This window comes from Mchenga conophoros, linkage group LG20, assembly GCF_057382185.1.
Source record: "Mchenga conophoros isolate Kocher_MC1m ecotype Shallow Benthic linkage group LG20, M_conophoros_male_GT1.1, whole genome shotgun sequence".
Classification (NCBI taxonomy): Eukaryota; Metazoa; Chordata; class Actinopteri; order Cichliformes; family Cichlidae; genus Mchenga; species Mchenga conophoros.
This window is the reverse complement of record NC_140545.1, coordinates 5,193,196-5,217,592: the sequence shown is the minus strand read 5'-3', so window position 1 is coordinate 5,217,592 and position 24,397 is coordinate 5,193,196. Positions and strand designations below refer to the sequence as shown.

The 24,397-nt window shown below is 41.4% G+C and overlaps 1 protein-coding gene across 27 annotated transcripts in view; it reads right to left on the bottom strand.

Moving 5' to 3' along the window:
* Positions 1–1,860: 1,860 nt before the first annotated feature.
* The window catches only part of kif1b (kinesin family member 1B), a 67,689-nt gene continuing 45,152 nt past the window's right edge, over positions 1,861–24,397 (bottom strand). For 11 of the 27 annotated variants that reach the window (XM_085260517.1, XM_085260514.1, XM_085260523.1 and 8 more), the window contains 30 exons: positions 21,869–21,974; positions 21,686–21,703; positions 20,640–20,788; positions 18,385–18,563; positions 17,707–17,844; positions 16,634–16,885; positions 14,960–15,078; positions 14,553–14,638; positions 14,208–14,337; positions 13,720–13,873; positions 12,742–12,832; positions 12,514–12,632; positions 12,304–12,359; positions 11,846–12,046; positions 11,131–11,239; positions 10,945–11,011; positions 10,713–10,797; positions 10,178–10,283; positions 9,668–9,694; positions 7,577–7,691; positions 7,345–7,478; positions 7,183–7,244; positions 6,943–7,088; positions 6,503–6,763; positions 6,339–6,410; positions 6,122–6,243; positions 5,876–6,028; positions 5,463–5,655; positions 5,186–5,304; positions 1,861–5,076 (listed from right to left, as the gene is read on the bottom strand). In XM_085260517.1, coding sequence (XP_085116643.1) covers positions 5,034–5,076; positions 5,186–5,304; positions 5,463–5,655; positions 5,876–6,028; positions 6,122–6,243; positions 6,339–6,410; positions 6,503–6,763; positions 6,943–7,088; positions 7,183–7,244; positions 7,345–7,478; positions 7,577–7,691; positions 9,668–9,694; positions 10,178–10,283; positions 10,713–10,797; positions 10,945–11,011; positions 11,131–11,239; positions 11,846–12,046; positions 12,304–12,359; positions 12,514–12,632; positions 12,742–12,832; positions 13,720–13,873; positions 14,208–14,337; positions 14,553–14,638; positions 14,960–15,078; positions 16,634–16,885; positions 17,707–17,844; positions 18,385–18,563; positions 20,640–20,788; positions 21,686–21,703; positions 21,869–21,974 — 3,612 coding nt within the window. In that variant the 3' untranslated portion in view covers positions 1,861–5,033. The remainder of the gene's footprint in view (positions 5,077–5,185; positions 5,305–5,462; positions 5,656–5,875; positions 6,029–6,121; positions 6,244–6,338; positions 6,411–6,502; positions 6,764–6,942; positions 7,089–7,182; positions 7,245–7,344; positions 7,479–7,576; positions 7,692–9,667; positions 9,695–10,177; positions 10,284–10,712; positions 10,798–10,944; positions 11,012–11,130; positions 11,240–11,845; positions 12,047–12,303; positions 12,360–12,513; positions 12,633–12,741; positions 12,833–13,719; positions 13,874–14,207; positions 14,338–14,552; positions 14,639–14,959; positions 15,079–16,633; positions 16,886–17,706; positions 17,845–18,384; positions 18,564–20,639; positions 20,789–21,685; positions 21,704–21,868; positions 21,975–24,397) is intronic. The other 16 variants (XM_085260516.1, XM_085260525.1, XM_085260522.1 and 13 more) reach the window with 9 other exon arrangements.

Below are 24,397 nucleotides of genomic sequence, written 5' to 3'. Positions count from 1 at the left end.
ATGGAAATAAATGGCATCTGAAAAACTGAGGACCAGTGTGCGGAGTGTGTCAGTGGGTGTTCCTGTGCTGTGAACGAAGATAAGATAAGATAATAAGATGATAAGAAATATACTCTTACTAATTATTAGAGTTGAAAAGTACTTTGCTAAGCAAAATTAAATGAGGTTCAGTTGGAGCTTTAAACGTTAACATAAAGGTTCAGTTGGTGATGCATGTAAGTTTCACACAGTAGAAATGTGTATTTATTTTTTATATTGGTTTTATTCAGATTTTAGTGTTTATTTGTAAGTGTAGTTTTTATTTGCATGATTTTATGCTGTTTGTGTCACATGTTTTTAGTGTGTTATTTTACATTGTTTTAATCCACTGTGGATTTGCTGGGCATGGGAGAAATTAGCTGATTGTGATCACTTGCTGAGGCATGGGTGCGTCCAGAGGTGTCCTATCAGCCGTTTATAGGACTTATGAAACGGAAGCAAGCTGAGCAGTGGAAGCAGAGAGGCCCCAGATGGGAAGAGGAAGGCAGGAAGGCCAAGCCGAAAAGAAGGGTCACACCCCCACGATCACGCAGCGGAGACTGGAGACTGACCGGTCAGCGTGATGTGGCGACCCAGTCCCGACAGCAGGAACGGCGACCGTAGGAGACAACGTGTGTGATTGACAGCAGGGTAGATGTATACCACTGCCTGCATTTGTCAGTAGTGTCTCACTGTTGTTCACTGGGTGCAGCCATGTTGGGAGAGGGTCTCCATGGCTGTAAGCCAGGGCAGCTTCTGGGATGATGGTTCTGGCTCCTATTTGTTTTTACTTACAGGGCAATGACGTGAGTTTCGTTTCATTTTCTTACCCCACCCCCAACCAGTCGAGGCAGACGGTCGCCCCTCCCTGAGCCTGGTTCTGCCGAAAATGGAGTTCTTCCTTCCCACTGTTGCCAAGTGCTTCGCCATAGGGGATCATTTGATTGTCGGGGCTTTCTCTGTATTATTGCACAACCTTTATCTTACCATATATTGCAAGTTTATATGTTGTGAATTGGCTTAATGTAAATCAAATTGAACTGCATTCAATTAAAACTAAATATTATAACTTGTAATCAAATCTATTCAAATGTAAAGTCATCTCACTCAATTTGGACAACTAGCACTGAAAAATACACTGCCATCCTCTGTTTCCCAATTAGCAGACCAGAGGTTGCTGTTTTATTCATGACTCAATACTTGAATGGTTTTATCCTGTTTATAAATAAACAAAAATGACATTGCTTCATTGTATGATTAATTCTTTGTCTGTGTCAGTCCTTAATACACAAACATGTATACAATAATTCTAGTTGCCATAGTCTCCGGAGATCCTATGCTCCGTTATCTCATACTTTTCTTCACTGTTTACCTCATTCTGCCCAATAAAATGTACAATTTTTTGTAAACAATGACTTGCTTTATGGCATTAAAAAAAACAAAAAAAAAACAACAACTTATATGAGGACGTACTTTAAAAGAAAAAAAATGACATAATGAAGTAACAACTTCCTGGGCATTATCACCACTTTGCATTATACAAACACAGGGCTATTTATCATCTAACTAACTTTTGGGTATGTGGGATAAAAGGATAGGAGCTTCAAATGTTGTTATCATTCTAGAGTCTTTACCTTACAGTGTTCAGCAACTGCTGTGATTTGGTGCTACATACATAAACTTGAAGTGAATTAATCCACCTGTTCACAGGAGATCACAGGAAGATGACACCAAACATCAGAAGATCTTATTGTGCGCCACAGTAAAAGGGTGGTTTCTTGGGACTAAAGCACAAAAACTACAGCAGAAGCTCACATAAAGCAGGAAATAAGCAGGCGCCACTTCATCTGCTAATGCACGTTTTGCACTTTTATTGTTGCCTCATTCACTAACAGTTCAATGGTGCAAGATTACCATACACAGAATTAGGATATCTGCATGACACATCTATGCTATACAGCGAATGGATTATAATTATTACAAATACAGTAAACATATTTACATTTTAGTTCAAGCTCCATACAACACAGATATTTACAAAGTAAGTATGAAAATGAAACCGGTCTGACAAATAATGTACAGCGTTAATGATGTTTTTGTTTTGTTTTTTCCTTTTCTTTTGGTGAACAAATCTGAAAGGGAGCGGGGTTAACTGATATTAATTGTCAGAGGGGGAAGGTGGGAAATATCATGGCTAGTTTTGTTTGAAAGGCATCAACGGAAAAACAAACACACACACACAGAAAAAAGTGATGAGGTGAAGAAAGACACAATAAGTGTGCTGTCGTTTTAGATGTCACAAGCTACTTTGTATAGTCCTATATCCCTGATATTAGAAAAAATAAAAATGAGTTAAAATACACCTTTATTTTGATAGAGTTCAGATGGATGCCTAGTATGACTAATGAGTAGATATCCTCAAAAAAAACCCCAAAAAACCCAACAGACTTCTAATTCACTCAAACCGCTTTCTAATAAACAGGAAGCACTAATGTAACTCACCTCCTCAGTCGAGGTGCAGGGGTTACATTTTAGGTCTCCTTTTCCTTTCCCCCTCTCTCTTACATTCAAACCCTCTCCCAGTTCACACTAGAACAGGCCGCCACACCATCATTTGGTTTAATATGAGTGGAACAACTAAACCGCACAGACTTTATTTGATCAGTTAGTTGAACCTTTTATTAATATGTGCAAAGAGCTGCAAACTAATATATATACATTGCAAACAATAAATACACAATCCAAAATAAAAACACCTCTGCAAATGAAGTGAAAACGTTTGCTCTGGCAGCGCTTCGCATCAACATGTATATGAGGTACATTGCACTTTCGAGACTTGATCTGTGCATAGGTGCATCTTTGATGTGCAGCTCAGAGATCCACAATCCAGCACGTTTCTGTTTCTCTGACCGTCAGGCTGGCTGACCCGAGGTCACGTCAGCGCTTCATTTTTTTATCTATATGTAACAGACAGTTGGTTCCTCTCCTTCCACGCATTTCATACGACACAGCAGGCAGACTGCTGGTTGGTTGACCAGAGTTTTTTTATGCCTGTCTGCATTAACACATCTCGAGAGGCGTAGGTGCCAAAAAGTGAATCCGGAGCCGAATGTAGCAGCTGCAGCACGGCACACAGAGCAAATATTTTCATAGGGTAGTATCAGAAATAAGACCTTTGAATATGTAGTCCCTTTAACTTCTTTCCTTCTATTAAACCCTTTGAGAAACAGCTATCCAGTGTACTCCTGATATGTGCTCTTATCATTTGTTCCTGATGATCAAATACAATCCTGGACTCAACATATGTGGCTGTGTCTCTGTCCTTGCTATAGATATGTGTTAATGTGCAAAATAAGGTTAAAAGAAATTAAGAAATAAATGCCCTCCGTTACATTTCATAAAAACCTTCATTGTGGAATGATTAAAAGCGTAAGAAAAAAAAATAACAATGTTAAAATAAAATAAAAATATGAACACAATGAGAGTTAGATGAGGTTTTGATTCAAGAATAAGAATAGAAAAATGAACACATGGTTCCCTGTGGTGCTGCTGAACACGAGTACTTCACTTCAGAGATTTCAGCCGACGCTGGTGTGACAGCGAGGGGAGTCATGGGACTACATCGTAATCTGTCCTGCGGGCCATTTAAAAGCAGCTTTGCTGGCTAACCACTGGCGTCAAAGCAAAAAAACTAAAGAAACATTGCACCTTCATTCTTTTTCCTTACCTCGTCCTAAACTTTCCACCGTGTTTTCTTTGCATCTTTATAACAAGAGTGTAAAGTTAATAGCAGTAAATGTCAAGGCTTTCTGATTCTCAGTGAGATAGAGCGAGCTAGAGGAGCAGAGAGGAATGTGTTAAATGAGGGTTAACTACCACACTGATCCCAGAACAGACCGCATGTACAAATCAAGTTCTCCCTCTAGTTCGTTTTCATCCTCCTAGTCCTCCTCCTCTCCTTGTAACCCTGTTTTTATTCCTTGGGATGAAAAAGCAAAAAGGGGCCCGAATCTACTCCTGCAGGAACAATCGGTCATTGTTTTTTTTTTTTTTTTAAACTGCTGAGTTATGAAGCGATCCTCGCTTGTTTGTCTCTAGTTAGTCTGCAGTTTTTATGTTAACACAAATGCATGAGTATTTTACTGACTCACTAACTGACACTGGCACTATCGGGGGTTTAGAGGCGGCGTATGTACACAGATTGAGGAGGATCTAAGTATGACGTGGATGACAGAGGAAATCGGGCGTGGCCCTCCTGTCAAATTTCATTCCCACTTTGAGTTTTTGTTTCAGAGACGGTTCAGCCTGATGCAAATCTCACTGCGAGAAGAAAAATACCCTATAAATCTATTAGCAGCTATAGTTTAGGTAGCAGAGCGTAAACTAACACGTCACTTGGAGAGATCTGTAGATTTTTCCTTCATGGTTTCAAATGTAAGCTGGCTGATTTGGTTAATTTTTGTTTTTTGTTTTAAACCGAGCAAACCTGGTCTTCTCCTGAGGACTGCTGCAGGTATCATGCAAGCATTTTTAATTTAATAAAAAACCAACAACAAAAAAACCCCAAAATAGAATGAAACTCATTTCCGGAGACAAATAACACTGATAGAGACATTTTTTTGTACAGATGATTGGCAAACGGAAAGTTTCTAAAGAGTCGTGCACACACAAGTAGACTACTACAACATGCTACTTAGTTAGGGGAGTTTGGGAATGACAACGAAGCGGAACAAAATTAGACCCAAACATTGTCATCGAAACAAAAACACAAAAAGCTGAGGGGAGGGAATAGAGAGGAGGAAAGCTAAGTTGGCAGCGGGGTTGCTGGAGGGAGGCGGGGAGGCAAAAGTTCTGTGGAACTTAAACGTTTTAGTCGCATGAAAAGAGACTTAAGCCACAAGTCTACTTACAAGAGAAAACCGTCAAGAATCACAATGATTAATAAGTTTTAACACTTGGTATTTTCAAAGGCTTTTCAGAAAGGATGGAAGCGGTGGTTTTCCCGCTCCGCCCGCTCAGTTCTTCGTCAGGCCGCTGCGCCGCCTCGCCAGCTTAGATCTGCGGGGAGAGTTTTCCGTTGTGAGGAGGAGGAAATGTTTTTGAAGGGTGCAGAAGCTGCACGTTTGACTGTGGTGTGAGAGGAGTGTGTGTGTCTGTGTGTGTGTACCTTATCGTTCCTGCTAGCAGAGGATTAAAAGCGTACAGCCAGTCGTTCATGTCTTTCTCGTTGTTGGCCTGCAGGAGGATGCCTCGATGTTTTGTGCACACTGCAAATGTGTTGGGCGTCTGAAAAGAAGACATCACATTATACTCATGTTCATTCAAATGATAAATCCCAGTGAATTTGCCATTTCAGCAATCCACGTGTCCAAAACTGAACAACGTGCACCAAAATAATTTGAATAAATTCTCATTAAAGAAAAGCGTGTTACATCCAGCCTTACCTTAAGCATGGCCTGCTGGTCTTCGCTGTATTCCACCTGTGCTGTGGAGAGGTTGAGGACGCCTCGCTCCACGGGGTCCTTGTCGCTGTTGTAGATGAAGACGTAGGGCCGGCGAACAACCACAAAATGCTTCACCCATGAGTTAGAGCGAGGCTCCATGAAGCTTAGAAAACCCTTCTTGGACACAACAGATCTGAAAAGAAGAGATTTTATTCATTTATTAATTTTTTAAGAGAGCGCTTGTTTTCTGAGGAAGAAGCAGAGTTGGTTTGTTTTCCAGCTGAAATCATCCAGGCTCAGGAATCAATCCACATCATTTCTGCTTGAATTAGAGAACACGAGTATCGACTTACATTTGGTCTGTGAGACACATGTCATAGTGACAGTATTTGGGTTAACATGGCATTACTCACCCTGGTCGCATTTCTTCAATATCAGGCACCAAGTTGAGGAACTCGTTCTTTGCAGCCCGCGCAAGGTAGGAGGTCTCCAGAGTGGGAACCATCGGGAAGTTTTCATAGTCTGAGCAGGAGGGACTGGAGGCACGTGAGCTGTTCTCAGGGGTCCTTTAACACAAATCACACCAAGTTAGAATCAAATAGATGACCTGTCAATAACCGTTTGCAGATCGAGGTCAATGTTCCTAAAAATATGTTTACTTCTGGTCCATGGAGCCACAGCGGGAGTCCGACAGAGAGGGGCAGGTAGAGGAAGGGGTGAGGGTGGCACTGCTGAAGCTCGTCACGGATGGATCACGTCCGATAGGTGAGATGTCAGAAAGCTGAAGTGAAACAACAGCAGGATGAGGTAGACGTTAATATATCAACTCAATGATGTGACACAAAAAGGCAGTTTTTTTTACTTCTTATTTCTCACCTTGCAGTCACTGATGCTGTTCACCAGTTGGTTGTATTCACTATTGAAGGTGTGTGTCAGAAGGCGCAGGCACTACAACACAACAGGAACAAGACCGATCAGCTCCGAGCAGAGAAGGAAGAAGGCAGCAACAAGAACGCCCACTAAGCCCACGTTTTTCTCACCTTGGTGGCCAGCTCCTTCTCACGATCCACCAGGCTCTCGATGTCGGCGGAATCGTAGCCGCTGCTCTCGCTCGGCGTGATGGCGCTTTCAAAGGTGGTGCTGGAGATCTGAGAGGAGATGGAGGTGGACGTGGACAGGGTGCCGGAGCTCATGCTGGGGGACGGAGACTCGCTCAGGGACTTGGTGGTGGGAGCTGTTCCTACGGGAGCCGCCTCTCCCAGCTTCTCTCTCAGCGCCAGAAGGTGACGGGTCTTTTCCACCTGGATGAAAGATGGGGGCGAATGTGAGGTGGGGATAAGAGGGGAGGGTTAGTCATGTAAAGTGTGTACTCGAAGAAAAAACGTTTTAGAATAGCACTTTGGTCTTTGAGTTGAAAAGTCATTTTTCCCTCTACGATATTAAACAGATTTATTTCTTTATGAATCTTTTAAGGCCCCACCTCCTGCAGCTGCTCCATCTTCTCTAGCTCCCACTGGTGCTCTAGGATGAGGCTATCTCCTCTGGGCCTCCAGCCGGCCAGGTTCTCCTCTCCACGCACGTAAGCCACTGATGTGTCTAGGACCTTCCTCCTCCTCCTCTGCATCCCTGCTCAGGACATGAGCCCTCATTAGGATGAAGCTCTCCGCAGAATTATGATAAAACAGCTGCCGTTCTTTAAACATGTTTCATGTCCGCTCACCTGGGCTTCCAGTGTCAGACATCTTACACAAGCTCAGCTCGTAGATCCCAGTCACTCGGTTGCTATAATGAAGCAGAAGTTATGAACAAGGAAACTTTGTAACAGGGCAGATATCTTTGATTGTGAAACAGAGATGGCCACAGTACAGCAGCCCAGATTTACCAGTCAGGAGTTTTGGAGTATCCAGTGCCAAAGAGATTCTTGAGAGAACGGGGTGGGGAAATCTTGGCGTCTCGGGAGTAAAAGACCATGCAGATGTCTTTGGTGATAATGGCAGGCTGGATGCAATGGTCCAGCTGTAGAGAGGAGATAAAGGGTGTGTGTTAGACACGATGACATCAAGAGACTTAAAAACACGTACAAACAGGTGCAACACACTGGAGCAGCGGCTGACCTCCAGATACGCAGATAAGGTCATGTAGATCTTCTCTCCATAGGGAGTGACGCGGTTGAGCAGGAGGGAGTTGTGCAGGGAGCTGTCCCACACTGCCTCAAAGCGATAGAAAGTCCTGAAAAGACAGACAGAGGAAAAGTTAGCTTGACAGCATTATTTTTTATGAAGTCCTACTTGGTGCTAACACTACAGGGTCTCTGTGTACAGCAGTGTGTCATGTTGTTAAAAAAAACGTGAGCACAGTTCTGACATATCAGGAAGTGAACACAGTGACTGAAGCGGTGTTCACATTCATCCTTTAATCATGACAAAACGTGAGGAATCGCACTGAGGTGAGACCTTGACAACAGACAAATCAGGAGCCACAGAGTGTCAAGTGTCAGCCGACACCAATCGGGACAATGATAAGAAAGAAATTCATTTACAGACACGTGAAAAGCAGTCTAAGGTTCTAGATCTAGATTATTACACCACATCATTATTTATTTAAAACCATGCCAAAATGCACAAATGACTATAACCAAGTACATCCTGTAATTCAGCAGCTGATGGAACCAAATTTAACAGCAAAAAGTTGAGGTAATCATTTTTTATTAGTGTCTCACAGCAGTGTGGAGGTATTTCTGACCCACTTGTCTTTACAATATTGCTTCGGTTCATTGAAGTTTGCAGAAATGTATTAATGCACAGCTTTCTTAACGTCCCGCCACAGCACGTCAATCATATTGAAGTCTGGACTTTGAGCCACTGCAGCACCACTCTGTTGTAGCTTTGCTGCTGCGCTCTGGAGTCACTGACCCAACGATGATCTCATTTGACTCTAGAATACTTCATGGCTCACTCAGTGACCTGGACACTTTGCCCAAATAATCATCACCCGTGCAAAACCACTGGTACGAGGTGTTTGTGCTGATATGCTGTGTTTGGTTTTCACCAATCTTGAAGCTGTGCATTAGGGCTTAGGTTTTCAACTCTGCAAACTGAACCCATGCTGCCATGTTGTATTTAGAGAGAAAAGGGTTTCTCCTGGAAGCCTTTCCAAACATATTTGTTGAGCTTTTTTCTAATTGCACTGCCATGAACTCCAACATTAAGCATGCTAACTGTGGCCTGTAGAGCCTCAAATATCTGTGGTGAATTTTTTGGGACGTCCACTCCTGGGATGATTGGAAACAGTCTTTGATTTTTTTTTAAACTTGTGAATAATCTTCCTTGCTGTAAAATGATCTACTTCAAAGCCTTCCCAGATTCATGGGTAACAACAATTGCTTCTCTCCTCCTCAGTATGTCACCACTCTCCTGAATACGCCAGCAAACTGACAGTCGTGGTTACTGATGATCTAGTGCATTTAATTAGCACCTGGCTAATACTGACCCTGTTAAATAATTATGAAAGTAGGCTTGGATGTACTCACCACATCTGAATTTAGGCTCAGTGTTTGTTAAATAAATAATGACGTGGTATAATGTGTTATGTATTGTTGTTCATGTGAGGTTTACCTCATATTAAGACCTACTAAGGACCTGATTGTTTTTAAATTATGTCCTGATACATAAAACCTGAGAGCTCACATAACTGCATATGCTCAGAACATACAGCACAAGTGGATACAAATTACTGCCTTGCAGCAGCAATCTTAAGACCATCACTATGAGCTCTATACAAGGCTACACTGTTCCTGTTATTGACAGCAGGGGGCACTATCAGACACAGACTGAGAGCCAGATATGCTCTGCTGGTGCCTCATTGTTACTGAGGTAAGACTCTATAGTGAGAAACAGCTGAGGGGGAAAACATTGATCTGGAAACGTCTGAGTGTTACAGAGGATATACATAGCACCGTGGTTCAGTGTCACACAATCACAAACAAATACAGAAAAGTACTAAAAAACGGTGTTGCCTCCAAAGACTGCTTTTACCGGTTTGGAGCTTAGGAGGCTTAATATCAACAGGCATGAATGAAGACAGATCTTATGCAACACACAAGCACACACAAACTGTGGAGAGCTTATTTCTACGAGTCTATGGGACTAATGAGAAGCATAAAGGTCTTTCAGTGAAGGAGCCTTATGTTCTCTGGTCGCTGGTACCTATCAATATCCTTATCAATAGAAAGCCTGAGCACAATCATGAGTCCAGCCGCGGCAGGAGGAAGAAAGAGAGCGCACAGAAAAAAAAAAAAAAAAGAGAGAGAGAGAGAAGCACAAAGAGTCAGGCAACAGAGACAATGAAGCAAAGTAACAGCAGCGAAAATGGAAAAGGTCGTGCAATGACTCCAATGTGGCTTCAGAGAATATACAGACATGGACACATGCATAGATTTTAACTGATAAGGTTACTACAGTTACTACAGAGTGTCAACAAATGATTTTTTTACATGGCAGGAACTCAATCATGACAAAAGAACACAGTGTAACAATGTAACACATTGGCTTTTTTAAAGAAAAATAAATGTGTTTCATGATAATAACTGAAGAGAATACAAGCAAGAAGGCAACAAGAAAGCTTCAAAGATCTGTGAATGGAAACATTTTACACCTTCAAATGTTGTGACTAGTGTGTTCTCACTCAAACTGACTCAGTGTGGGAGTTTCACCTACCTGTTGTTGTTGTGGGATGACTTGATGTTCTTGGCAGAAATGATGTTAAGGGACAGGACAGCATCGGCTGCGCTATCATCCACTTCAGCCTTGTTCCTGATACGACCTGGTGAGGCAGATCCACACAACAGTTATAAGACCTTCTTGTGTTGGAATAGCTCTCAATAGAGAAGCTCAGCCAGCAGGCAGTTTGTCCACTAACAGCTGTTTTATCACAGCATCCAGTACCAACACAATCATCCACACTCAAGAGCCCTGTTGGCTTCAGAGTCAGCAGCTGAATGTCTAAAATATGAAATGTAATTATTTGGTCCATCAGCTACAGCTACAGCATGAACTGCTTAAAGTGAGAAGCAGCCTAAAGCCCGACAGATTCATCTTTCCAGACTGAAAATGTCTCAGACAGAACCGAGTGGTGTGTTTTCAGTGTGATCTCACAAAGTCAAATCCCTTTAATGATGCTCTGTCCTGTCTTTCTCTCTTGTTTTCTACAGAGAGGTATAGCACGACTAGACCCTAAAGGTAGGCTGCTCACCTACAACCAGCTCACGAACATCTTTCCAATGGAGCTCGCTGCCCTTCTCATGGATGAGGGTCACTGTGATCCTCCGCTGGATCCCCTGCAGCAAACATAACAGGAGCTCAAGATCACAGTGAGCACAGCTAGAGCAACATTACGCTTTAAAAGAAGATATTCAACTGTGTACAAAGGAAGCAGTTACCAATGTGTGAATAATAAGAAAAGAACATGTGGATCAATCCTGTACCTGGTGCAGCAGGTAGGTACCGTGGCAGGGCAGGCCTCCACTGTGATCCACGATGGCTGGGATGTACCTGTGCATGGAGGGAGGAAGGTGACACAACATCCCAATTTATAATATTCTTTGTGGAGATAATTTTTATTGTTTCTTTAAAGCTTGTGTGGGAATATAACACTCCAGGTGGATACTCACTCTCCAGTGGGCTCCAGCTCGCTGATCTCAAACCAGACCAGCAGGTCGTACTTGCTGACACAATGACCCAGGTTGGATTTGGTGATGGTGTTCAACTTGGTGGCTGGAACTGGCACACACAGACAGAAGCTCAATGTTATCAAGCGGGAATTTGTCTGAATTTCAGAGAAGATGAATAAAAATCAGGAGTATTTACTACATGCTTTGGGTGACTAAATGGAGGATGGATAGGTAATGTGAAAACACTGCTGACTCTTTATACTGAGCCAGTAATCACAGAGGATAGATACTGGAAGCATACTGAAATGTTAGGAGGAAGTAAACCACAGATTACAACACCAGTGGCAGCACCCTGCTGTCTCACACATCGGGATTACGGTCCTGTTGAAACACAGTTGCATTCGTCTATGCTCAATATGATCGAAAGGAATGTTATTACACTTGAAAACTGCTGTATTTACTCCTTATATGGTGTGAATGATATGTCATTGACCCTGAAGTTGTCTCCTCAGGACAGTTTCTAAGCAACAGGAGGACATCGTGACCGAACTAACCGCACCTGCAGCAAGGTGCAGCACTCATAACCACAGCAGAGCTTTACCGTGCTACCGCCTGCAGCCACAGAGCACTATAAGAGCACAGCACTACTCTAATCACTACAGCACCAGCATCAAATGTCTGGCTCATTAGCTACAACAGAGTCCACTGTACCAACCATGATGCTTGGGGACAATTAGCACAGGGTCACTGGCCACTGGGAGGAAGGGGAAGTGAGAGAGCTGGTCAGCCTCGTCCTCCAGACTGGCCAGAGCAGAGGACGCCAGGGAGTTGGCGTGCTCGGACAGCGTGTCCAACACTTTGCCGTTCACATAGCCGCTCACGAGGTAGCGGATCAACTCTATCTTACGGGTATGGTCTGGATGTGCGATATTGATGAACGGTGAGAGAGATTGAAGGGCAAAAGAAGAGGAAGGAGGACAGAGTTGGGTAAGAGGATTATATAAATTGTGAGGGAATGATTGAATAAGAGACAAAAAGAAAGAAATCCAAAGGAGGCGAGAAATGACAAGGAAAAAAAGTGGAAGGACACATGAGGCATGCTTATGTAAGAAAAAAATCAACATAAAATTATTGATGGCAAAGAACACATTGATGTGACATGGAAACACTCACCTGGTTTGGACAGAGGCATGGGAATAGGATAGTATTTCCTGGATGGTGTTGGAGGACTGTTGACATAATAAAAATACCTTTTATTTACATATGCATATAAAAATAGACAATGTGATCAGAACACAATTGTTTAATTGTTCTAACAAAATCTGCTGCATTAAATATGAATTATCACTGCATGACTGGATCTGCTGTTTGACCCCCACCAACCTGATCAGGTCCTGGCCATGGAGGTGCAGCGGGTGCTGCTGGTAGTGGCCGAACACTTCAAACACGACGGGCTTGCTCTTGATGTACTCAATAAAAGACTCTGTAACTTCGACAGAAATCTGCTCCAACAGATAAAAAAAAAAGAAAAAGGGTTTGACAAACTGAGTTGGAATAAAATCGTTGAAGCACAGTTAGTGTGTGTAGGTGCAGATGTGTGTGTGCACTCACATTCTGGACGTGGTAAAAGCCCAGAGGAGCTCCTTTGCCAGTGTTTTTCAGAGGCTCGGTGGAAAAAGCCTCATCGTGACGGTGCAAGAAACTGAGGGAAGAAACATAAATGAATGTCAGCGGGTTGCATTTCTTTTTACACGAGATAACGACAGACAGCTGAAAGTCACACTCCAGGATTTAGCTAGAATTTTGAATCCTCGTTCTGAGTATATATTTAGAGATAAAGCTGAAACGCTGAACTCAAATCAAACGACTTTTAAACCAAAACAGTTTGGTGTAAATTTACAGCAATAACACCATACTTTAGTTAAAAAGCTGATTTTACAGCACTGCATTTTCCACTTAACCCGTCTGCTTCAAACAAATATGAACTACTGTGCAAAAGTCTTCCCTTGTTTAGTTTTTTCCCCAATAAAATGGGAAACGGGTGCAGCAGTTTATTGAAACGTGCAAACATAGATGGAAATTTGGTATATAAGAAACAGAGTTTGTACAATTCTAATGTTCTTTAAAGTCAGTATTTGGCATGACCACCTTTATTCTTCGACACAGCCTGAACTCTTAGGCAAGCATTCTTGTCATTTCTTTAAGTAGTTTTCCAGACTTCTTAAAGGACATTCAAAGCTCTTCGTTGGATGTTGCCTTTAGATGATCCCACACTGCGTCATTAAGGTTCTGGGCTCTGTTGAGGCCAAATCCATGACTGATAATGCTCCTTTGTGTGTTTTTGCGGTGGATCGAAATCTGATGGCACTTTTTTGCATTCTTAATTTAATTAGTGTTGACAAGATCTCCCACACCACTGCCTCAAAGTGCTTAAACATACATTTTAAAGTTGGTGTTTTTCTCATGTACCTCAAGTACAATGACTGGACTGAAAATGAGTGGAAAAAACTTTGAAAGACATTTAGAAACCCTTTAGAAGTGTAAAGGAAAGCCGACTCAACTACTGTATTCTCAGGATCGTGCACTCACTTGAATTGGCAGAAGATGTCAGCATACTCAGGCAGGATGCCGCTGGCCTGGAGCACAGTGACACGGAAGGTAAAGACGCTGCCCACCTCCAAGTGGCTTGCCAGATCATCCCCATGACTTAGTTTGGTTTCTCCAATGTTACCCAGCTTGAGGTCTGAAGAAAGCCAGAGTGAAAGGTTAGTAGGCTTGTTGGATGACTTGTTTAAAAAAAAAAAAAACAGACCCTTGACTGCACCTGTGACTCTGCCGTCTCCATTTGACTTCTAAACAAGCACACATTCACGCATGTAATTTATAGAGAGGATTCTGGTGTTCACTCATCAAATAGCTTTCATACACGTTCCTTCACAGGACAAGAAAAACTGCCAAATTTCCATAACAAAACATTTTAAGTCCTCCTTTTTCATTAAACAGGACCATCTGCGCTTAACACTGGGGCTCATAGGTGGAAATTTACGAGTAAAGAGGTGAAAGTCTGGCAGCCTTACCCATGTCATTGATTCTGTTGAGCTCCTCTGAGGGTGTGATGACCTCTGAACTCTGACCCTGACCCTCTACGATGCGCAGCTCTTCCAGGGACAACCCGGAGCGGGTTATGACCTTGGAGGGGAAGTCATTCTGATTGAAACAGAGGAAGACATTAGCATATAGCTGGAGGAGCGACACTGAATCTCCAAACCTAGCTATAGTGTGAGGCATTGGCCATTTAAAGCTAGCCATTTTATTTGACTTGAATACATAGGAATATAATAAAAAATAAGGAACAGCAATGACTTGATGTTTGAACCACAATAATACACACCATCACAGAAAAGGTGCTGCTCCGGGCTTACCTTTTTGAAGTATTCATCATCAAAGGAAATCTTGGCAGTTCCTGACTGCCTCACTCCTGACCCGTAGTCTGGAGCTTCCTCGTCAGCTACAAAGAGAAAAACCCTCCTCTAATCAGGATCTATCTCAGACACAGATGACTTAAACTGTCAACACGGATCAAAAGGAATACACTGAATCTAAGGAATCTTTTCTTTGCCACTGTATCAGTGACTTAAAAAAGCTCTTCAATATGCTGCCATGCTGCTACTGAACATTAAAGCAGTTAAATTTACCATTTAAATAGCCTAAAAATTGAAAACTTCCTATGGCCCAAATACAGGGGCGCTCATATTTAATAAAGAGCAATAAGCGTGCTTTTATCTCCCCCAGTAGGCTCACTCACTAAAGAATCTCATTAATTACTCACCAGCTATAGCCTGGACCCCCACGCGCAGGAAGCCACGCACCTCGCCCTTCTCCGTTACTACGGCAACACGGTGAACCAGAGGTACAGGGTACAGCAGGTTACTCAGGTACACAAAAGCTCTGAGAGTAAAAAGGAGGAGAGAGATATGAAAACCTGAGCGCGGTGCAGTCTGGAAACAGCTGCGGCATTTTTCAGATACAGAAAACGTCAACATCCGATTCACGGTGGCTTTCACTAAACTGCTGATATCTGTTGGATCCCAAAGGAGATCTGAGCAGTGTCACAGACTGTTTTCTGACGTCTCCACAAAACATATACAGACTGACAGCAAATTCAAACACCCTGCGCACAATCGCTTTGAGTGTTTAGCACATATTAATAATTACAATAACATACTGCAAAATATTAGTGACATTTATGTGAGGAGAAGCAAAAAAATTAAATTAAGGACCCAAGAAAAAAAAAAAACAAGGGGGGGAATATAAACTCAAACATGCTCCGGGGCGCTGAAATCTGCAGCAGCTCAAACCATCTGTTTTATTTTTAAACTGCGTGACAGGGTGGTGACGGATCGCCGGGGCTGCGGCGGTAAAGCCTGTAACAGGGCCGTGTTAGTCTCTTACTCACGCACTCACTGTCAGTTTGTTTTGTGGGACTTGATTTGTTTTGCTGTACATCTGACGGCCTACTCTTTTTTTTAAACTGTCTGCTGTCCCAGTGCAGGGAGACTCGAGGCTAAGATGGAGGAAAGATATGAATCTGTAAATTCTCTGAAGTCACAGTGACGCAAGTTAGCCGAGCTTAGTTCAGCTCAGTCTGGCTGCACCGATCTGTCTTCTTCTGAGGCGGGAGAGTCGTTTTTTTTTTTTGTTTTTTTTAAGTAGCCATTATGTTTACAGCACTGAGGCTGCGGCATGGGTGCAACGTGAGCTGCTGCAGCATTTCACAACAATGAATTAAAACAAATCCCAGTGAGCCTGATTGAGTGACAACTACCAACTACTGGTCAGTTAATATGAACTACAATCCATCACATGTACACTGTTATAGCAGACAAGGTTATAAGAACATAATGATGTAATCACAATGTAATAAATAAAAGATATAAAGAGGAAAAAAGATTTAGAGGATTAAAAAAACAACAACATAAGATGACAAATAGCCAATCAGCTTCCACACAGCAAATACATGTATTTCGAACACAGATGGCGGTTAATGCAGTCAGCACTGCGATGGTGGCGGGGAATGAGACATCACGCTGGGAGGATGGATAAAGATGGCGGCTTTTTTTGTGGGACTCTAAATTAAGTCTAAATTAAAAGTGTGACTAAGCATATTACATCGAAAAAGTGCCCAAATTATCTCGAACTGGAAGTCATTTGCGCACATGTGTTTACTCACATTTTAAGCTCCTGATCTTTAATAATAATGTTGGTGCATTTTGTCCCTTTACATCTATTCACTGCACTGCTGCTCGATGCGAAACTATCAACTATCCAAAATCTATTTCTGCATCGTCACAGGGCGTAATCCAGTACATCCTCAGTTTTTCCTATTTTCTTCACTGGTTTCTCTTTGCTCTGTATCTGCATACACGCAAATAAAAAATAAACCAAGCCAACATCAGCTCCAAACTCCTGCCCCAGCCTGTATGTGAACGCCACGGTCACCAACCTTCCCACCAGGATGAACCAGGGGGAGCGGTCGTAGAAGGGGTCCTGGCCATCGCTGAAGATGTCCGAGCCCTCCTCGGTGCCGGCGTCTGAGCTCGTGTCGTCCACGAACGCCTCATCGTCGATCAAGTCAGACATCTCGCTCTGGCGCTCGTCCGCCATCTCCGTGATCTCCGAGTCGGTGGTGGAGAAAGTAGGAGAGGGTGTGCGGTCAGCCAGGTGCTCATTGACGCAACCGTGGAAGATGGGGGAGCTGATGGGGGCGGTAGTTTGGGAAGAGTGGCGAGAACCAAGGATAGGTAAGAGTGGAGCAATAGAGTTAAAACAGCTCAGTGAGCACGGCATCGATGTGACACTTCACTTTCAGAAACAAACATTTCCTTCCTCAAACAACATAAAACACATAGCTGGACACTTTCTCCAGTAGGTAATGTAAACGATTATCAGCTACACAGAATAATGTGAAGAGTTAATGCAAATAAATTTGTAGGATTCAATTCATAGGCAGCAGGTATTAAGCCAACAGTGTGACAGCGGTTTACAGAAACATGACTATTTTAAACCAAAATGAAACGTCACTTTAAAGGATTAACATACAAATCGTCTCACACACGCTGAATGAAAAGAGGATAGAATACAAAAATGCCTCAAATTTCCACATTATCCAAAATCCACAATGCTATTAACAAGTGTTTGTATGAATTACAGGCGGATATCAACATGGGAGTGACATGTGCGAACAGACACAGCAAAATGATACACAGGATTAAGAAAAAACTACTACAAAAAAACAACACAGGATTAAAATGTGACATCAAATAAAATAATAAATACAAAAAGGAAAGTTGATATGTGACATGAAATCATATGGGAAAATAAAATCAACAACAAAAAAATAAAAATGAAGGATTTCTGCGAGGAGCAAAACACCAACAGACATAAATCATAAAACACGAGGCCCAAATGTGTGAAAACGCTGGTGCATGTAACTTCAATGGCAGAGGATGAAAGTGAGAAGTGGAACACGAGTGAACGTGATGCACCGTACGCTTCTGTTGGTTCTGCGTTACATACCTCCCCACGAGTTTGAACCAGTGGAAACGGTCATAGAAGGGGTCGTTTCCTGTCAAAGTGCCCTCACAATCCTCCTGGTGCGTGGAGGCCATTTCTCCAGCGCGGTCGTACATCGCTCTCATCTGGTCTAGCCTCTGCCTGCAAATGACAAGCGAGTCATTTTAATGGAAGAGCGATGAGAAAGATAGAGGTCCTAAAAGTCAGAAGGCAGAGACTGCTGGGTGTACAGACGCTGATATCATAGCTCTTTGTGTCTTTTTTGCATTCCTGGTACAGGAAATATGAGAAGAGGCACACAAAAAATAAATAAATTTGCACAAAAGCAGATAGATGCAAACAAAAAAAGGAAAAAGAAAGTTTAAAATACTTAAAATATCTTTTGGTAAATTATTTCTTATACAGGTTAGTTACTCTAAAATTACAGTTAAAATCTGAAGTTAGGGCTTTTATTATTATTTTCATTATTATTGTTGAGAATGGTCTTTCAGTGATAGATACCAGTTTATTAGGTACACCTGTTTAACAGCATTTTAAGAATAACCAATTTGAAAAAAACAACAACAACAAAAAAAACCCCAATTATGTGTCAAACGTGTCTCAATTGGAGCTTCAGGATTTAAATGTATGTGTTGTAAATAAACTCAGGAATAGTTTAAGAAGGAAAAGTGGAAGCATTACTTGAGTTTTTCAAGGGACCAGTAGTGCGTGGCTCCATTCTTCAGGTCTTGAACCTCTACAGCGACCACGGTGCGAGGGAAAGGTCTCGGGTCACGATCTTTCTCTGGCTCTGGGGGAAGGAGCTCAGGGGGCAGTGGCGAGTATGGTGTGTCTGTCAGCAAGACAAACTGGAACTGGACCTGATGAATGATGGGAAAGGACGAATACAAGGGACTGTTTATATCTTCAGGTAAGTAAATGTTCGAAGGTTGGTTGATATCGTGAAGCTGAAAGATCAGATGAACACCCCTCCACTCCCTTCCTCTTCATGCCCTTTTGATCTCAGCATCTTCTGGACACAAAACACTAAAGCAATTAATAACATTCGATATAAATCACACACAGATAGAAACCCAAGATAAAATCCTGTCAGCTTATGATGAAAATGGCCTGGAAATGTGACAGATGACTCATTACTGGTATTAATCACAGAGGGCCTAGAAGTGGACACGCATTTAAATCACACTTTTATCCCGGATAAGGGAGGTAAACCAGGCATCAGTTTTATTTAAAGGAGTTTTGACAGGAACATAAAAAAAATAAATATCTGTGTGACCTTGAAATAATAATAATAATAATAAAATTTTATTTATATAGCACCTCTCTAGACAGAATCACAAAGTGCTGCACATAAGATAACAAATAATAAAAGGGTAAAACAGACAATATAAACAGAAATTTAACCAAAAACAGTTTTAAAAAGGTGAGTTTTGAGTTGTTTTTTAAAAACAACTACCGAGTCCACAGTTATGAGGGAGAGAGTTCCACAGTCTCAGGGCCACAGTGGCAAAAGCTCTGTCACCCTTAGTTCTCATCTTAGTCTGTTTTATAGCAAGTAAGCCCTGATAAGATGACCTCAGGGACCTGCTAGGGACATAGGGCTGTAGCAGATCGGAGATGTAGATCGGTGACAGTCCATCCAAGGCTCCAAATGTCAAGACCAGGATCTTAAAATGTACTCTAAATTCAACAGGAAGCCAGTGTAGCTGAAATAGCAATGGTGTCACATGTGAATACTTGGAGGATTTTATCAACAGCCTAGTTGCAGCGTTTTGCACAACCTGCAGACGATCCAGAGAACCTTTGCTTAGACACATATACATGCATAGTAATGGAATGGCATTGATATACAGCTTTGTTATCTTAGTAACCATTTAAAGTGCTTTAAAGTAAAAGCCACATCTCTAACCTTGAGGCCGATGTCACTGAGATTCAAACTCGGCCGAGACTTTTAGCAGATACACCAATGTTATCAATTTGAAACTGCTACTCTGCATCGTTCTCGAGCTGTCGCATGCACAAACTTGGGTGTCCAGGTAAGATCAAAAGCAGGAACCTTCTTACAGTGAGGCGACACCTTCTTTAACAAGGAGGGTGCCGCCATTTTTATTTATTTTTTTGCTGGTTCTTTAAAATGTATCAATCACATCCAAAGAACACCAGAATGGTCTACTGCTGGCTGCAAGAACTTCCAGTATCTAAAAAAAACTGAAGGCCTGCATCACTTTTAATTTTGTGTTAGCATGCTGCACGCTAATGTGGCCACAATTAGCACTAGCATATAAACATAGAAACATATAAAATAGACAAATAGAATAGCCTTTTATTGTCATTGAACATGTACAACGAAACTGTAGAGGGAAGGGGATGCATAAGAAAAGTCTATGATCACAATACAAGTAATTTCTGAAATGTCAACACCGCTGCATGAAAACATTTTGTACTGAACGAGTCTATCCTCTTTGTGGGCTTTATTGCCAGCCGACAGCTCTCAGATAGCTGTTCCCATCTTGATGAAGCTGTATTATATAAACAGGGCTTCTTGAGAGGAGGGCTTTAAATAAATAAGGAGCTAAAATGGAACTTTTCTTTTTACAGAGCTGAAAAAGAGGCGGGGAAACAGCGTATAGTGTAAGGATGATAATATTTTATTTTAACACCAAGTTATCTAAGCACACTCTGCAAACCCCTAAAATCATGCTAGGAACCTGTAAGTCATTATTATATGGAAAATATTTTATGCAGCAACCTTTAAGTCTAAGATCCTCTGACCCATTAACATCATCAGGCGCTTCCCTTGTGACACTCTCCCAGGCCTGAGGGTGTGTCATGTGGGTTTGTGTTTAGGTGTCAGTGAAATACGTAGAAAATGACAGATTATTGCTATGAGGGTGATTCACTTCAAGATAAATAAAGAGAAATACCAATTCACTTACTTTCTTCTTCAGTTCCACACTGATGGCGTTAGCCTCTTTTAGGTAGACGGCATTTCCCCACAGCTGATCTCGAAGGGAGGTGAACTGATGGTACCTCCACTTCCTGAAGGCCCACTGAGCCAGCTCAAACTCATGCTGAGTCCACGGCACTGTGCGGATACAAAAGACAGAGGGGGCGTTATCAAGATAAATACAGCAGTTATTAAACCTTACAAATCAAATAATCATAAAACCCAAAAGGACCATAGCTTTGATTTAGCCCAGCCACAGGTCTATCCTACTTAGCATTAATGCTTGAAATTCAAGAGGATCTCTCAGTTATAGCATTTTGTCAACTTCACTTTAAAGGTAACATTACTTGTAGGCACTGACTGCAGTATCAACAGTTTCCTTTTGAGGCTCTCAAACAGAATTAATGAAAAAAGTTCCAGAAAAGCATGAAACTTACAAACGTATGCGTCAAGAACCAAAACTAAGAGGTTTCTTGTATGAAACTACAATCTGAGCATAAAGGTTTGGTTTTGTCACAATAAACAGAACCCCTTTAAACATGACAGAGCCTGTATTCACATTAGGTTTCATAATGTGCCACCAAGATGGATGAGATTAAGACTAAATTAATTAATGACCCATCGCTGGTTATTACCAGTCTTTCATCCAGACTTAAAATGATGGAACCCAGCACAGAGGCATGCTCTGAAACCTGAAACAGTGATTTAATGACATTTGTCATCACTGGGCTGAATAAGTATGGTCCTTTAGACTTCATAATGATGAGCATTTCTGACCTGGTCTCCCTTGAAGAAAAAAAAAAAAAATCTCAATGGATTTTTTTTGGTTAAACAGAGGTTTAGTAAAAGTAATATATAAATTTATGTAAAACGACATATACCATTAGTAGTATGTTTATTGTGCATGGACTAGAGGATGTACTAGTTTTGAGCTAGTTTTCTGTTAATACCTTCAATGGGTAATTAATGTGGCACTATTAAAATACTTGAATCTGAATGAAAGTGATATTATGGATATGTAAATACTATACGCACATCCAAGGAGTTTAGGCTCTGGACACAAAGTGTGGAAGAAAACAGACACAGTTCATTTATACATTTATATAAAAATAAACACACACACCCACACATATATATCTATATATTATATTTTAGCATTACATGTAGTGTGTACAGGAAAAACAATCATCTTCAGGTCTGAAAATGCATACTACACACCTTCCTCTTCCTCCTCCTCCTCCAACTCTTCTTCATCGGGTGTCTCAGCTACCAGTGAGCGAGTCTCCACCTGTTTCTGAAGCTCCTGCAATTTGCTCTCGTAAACCTGGACACCAACACAGGGAAGAGGAGAGAGAACGTGGAAAACTGTCCATCAGCGGCAACAACAGGTGACGCCAACCCAACGAGGGTTTTATTTGTGAAAAACGAGCACTGAAGACTGTGATTATGAAGCCAAATGATGCGCGCTTCTGGATGTGTAATAGCATTAAACTGGTTTATAGTTATTAGATTGTGAGCCCTACCCTTATATTGTGAATTTCTAGATAAATATGTTGCACATAAGCAATTCATGCATCATTACAAAGGAAAAAATATATATTTTTACTGTCCATGAAACTAAGATATTATTAAATCCAGGACTAAAGAGGTTCAATAAAGTTCTAATTATGTGGATCGCTCAGCTCTTCACCAGTACAACAAAGGAGAAACCATCTCCTTTGTAAGTATGTAAGAGCATAAACTGTGGAATACTTTCTATATTGATCAATGAGGAAAAAAAGCATCTGAGAGCAGTGGTATGAGTGGAAGCAGAGAGGTGCTGGTAGAAGCTGAGTCAACTGTAATCCAATGAGGGGCGCCATCATCATCATCAGGACAGGCTGTGTTCCCAATGACCTCATCCTGTTTGTTCACAGTCTTCTGAGAAGACAATGCAGCCTTTTCATTTGTCTGCTGAACTCCTACCAGCAAGCTGACGTCTCCTCGTTTAAGGAGCCCGTGGAAATCCAGCATGAAAGTTTCACCGATCAACTCGAAGCTACAGAGTTTATTAGAAGGACACTTTAAGCACCTTTAACCTGACTGTTGCAAATTATTAACCCTGCACGCTGCCTACATGCAGATTCTACTCTTATTTAGTTTTAGTGGTAGTGGAAAACAAATAACGGCAATATGTAACAAACAACTGCACATGGATCATGTCATTTTATTTCATTTCATTCATACCTTGACAATAAAACACATAGTTGTGGTATATCCTTTATGAAAACCAGTGAACAATACTGTTCAATGTTAATGTGCTCTATCAAGGAGCAACACAACTCGGTACACAGCCACAATGAGGCACTTTATGTGGTTGTAGGTTCAAAAAACACAAGATGTACGACACTCAGACACAGAGACCTAGCATACTTATAAATGCTGATTTCAGAGCTGTACACACGGTGGTTCATTTGATGCTGTACACTGTCCAGCTTACCCGGTCACCATCTGCACCAGAGCTTATGTTAAACAACTTTCTTTTAATAGATTCATCAGGGCTGAGGAAATGTAAGCTACTCCATGCAAAGATAGTCAAACATATGAGGGGAAGGCTGGCTGAATATGTCATGTCATTTGGGTTTTTTTGTTACAGCATAGTAAGGCAGAATTTATACCGTCAAAACTTAAGAGCATTAAAAAGAAAATAAATTCAAATCCCAGGTTTAACAATATGATAGTCCTCAAAGGTCTCGCCCGTCCTGCTGTGAGTGTCGCTGTTTGTCTGAAATAATTTGAAGGCCATCTGATATCTAATGTTAATAATTAATGGGGGTTCTTTTAAAGCTAAAAATGCAGCAGACAACAGGCCGATTAAAAAGGTAGGCAAATACGCACACGCTAAAGCACAGAGGCAAAAACACTGATACAGACTACTGAAGTTATTAACATGGGCAACAGATTTCACAGACCATCACACCCATATCTGTCTTGGTTGTGTGAATATGCAGCTAAAAACAAGGCAGTCCTTAAAAAAAACAAAAATCTCATTTGATATGGACATTTCTCCTGAATACCATTATGCAAACATTTCAAGTCTTTGTCCTGCTTCCAACATTTTTAGGGCGAGTCTTTGGGAACCTTGACAACACTCTGTAGGGCATCCATCTGAAACACAGTGAACTCTGTGCTTACTCAATGAGCCACAAACCTAAAATGTAATTTTAACCAGACTGAGTGCTTCATACAGGAAGAAAATGGGAAGCTATTCAGTGAAACTTTGAAATGGATACAATTTGCATTCACGTACAATCGAGGGTGCTCTCTGTGCTTTTCAGCGTAGTGGTTCTTGTCTTTAGTGAACTCCAAAACTCATGGACATGTTTTAAAACCTTTTTTGGACTTGGTCTGCTTTTAAAACATATTTTTAAAAGAACTTAGTATCTTTAAAAATTAGTGCAGTCAATAACAAATTATGCAGCTTATCCATGAAGTGAGGAAGTGCAAAACACTGTCATGTAAGTAGTTGGTAGCTACATATTTGAAGGTTTTTTTTTGTTTTTGGTTAAACTGTAAAGTAAAAAGAAAGACAGGAAAAAGTTTGTAATCAAGCAAATAAGATGATTACTAAAAAATGTATAAGTCAGTATGTTATTGATAAAAAGTTAGTTTTGGTTAGTTAAGGTATGAAGCTTCCTTTACAAAATTAATCTGCAAACCTGTCCGTAGGCACTGAATTAAAAGGAAGGCAAAGAAAATACTGAATTG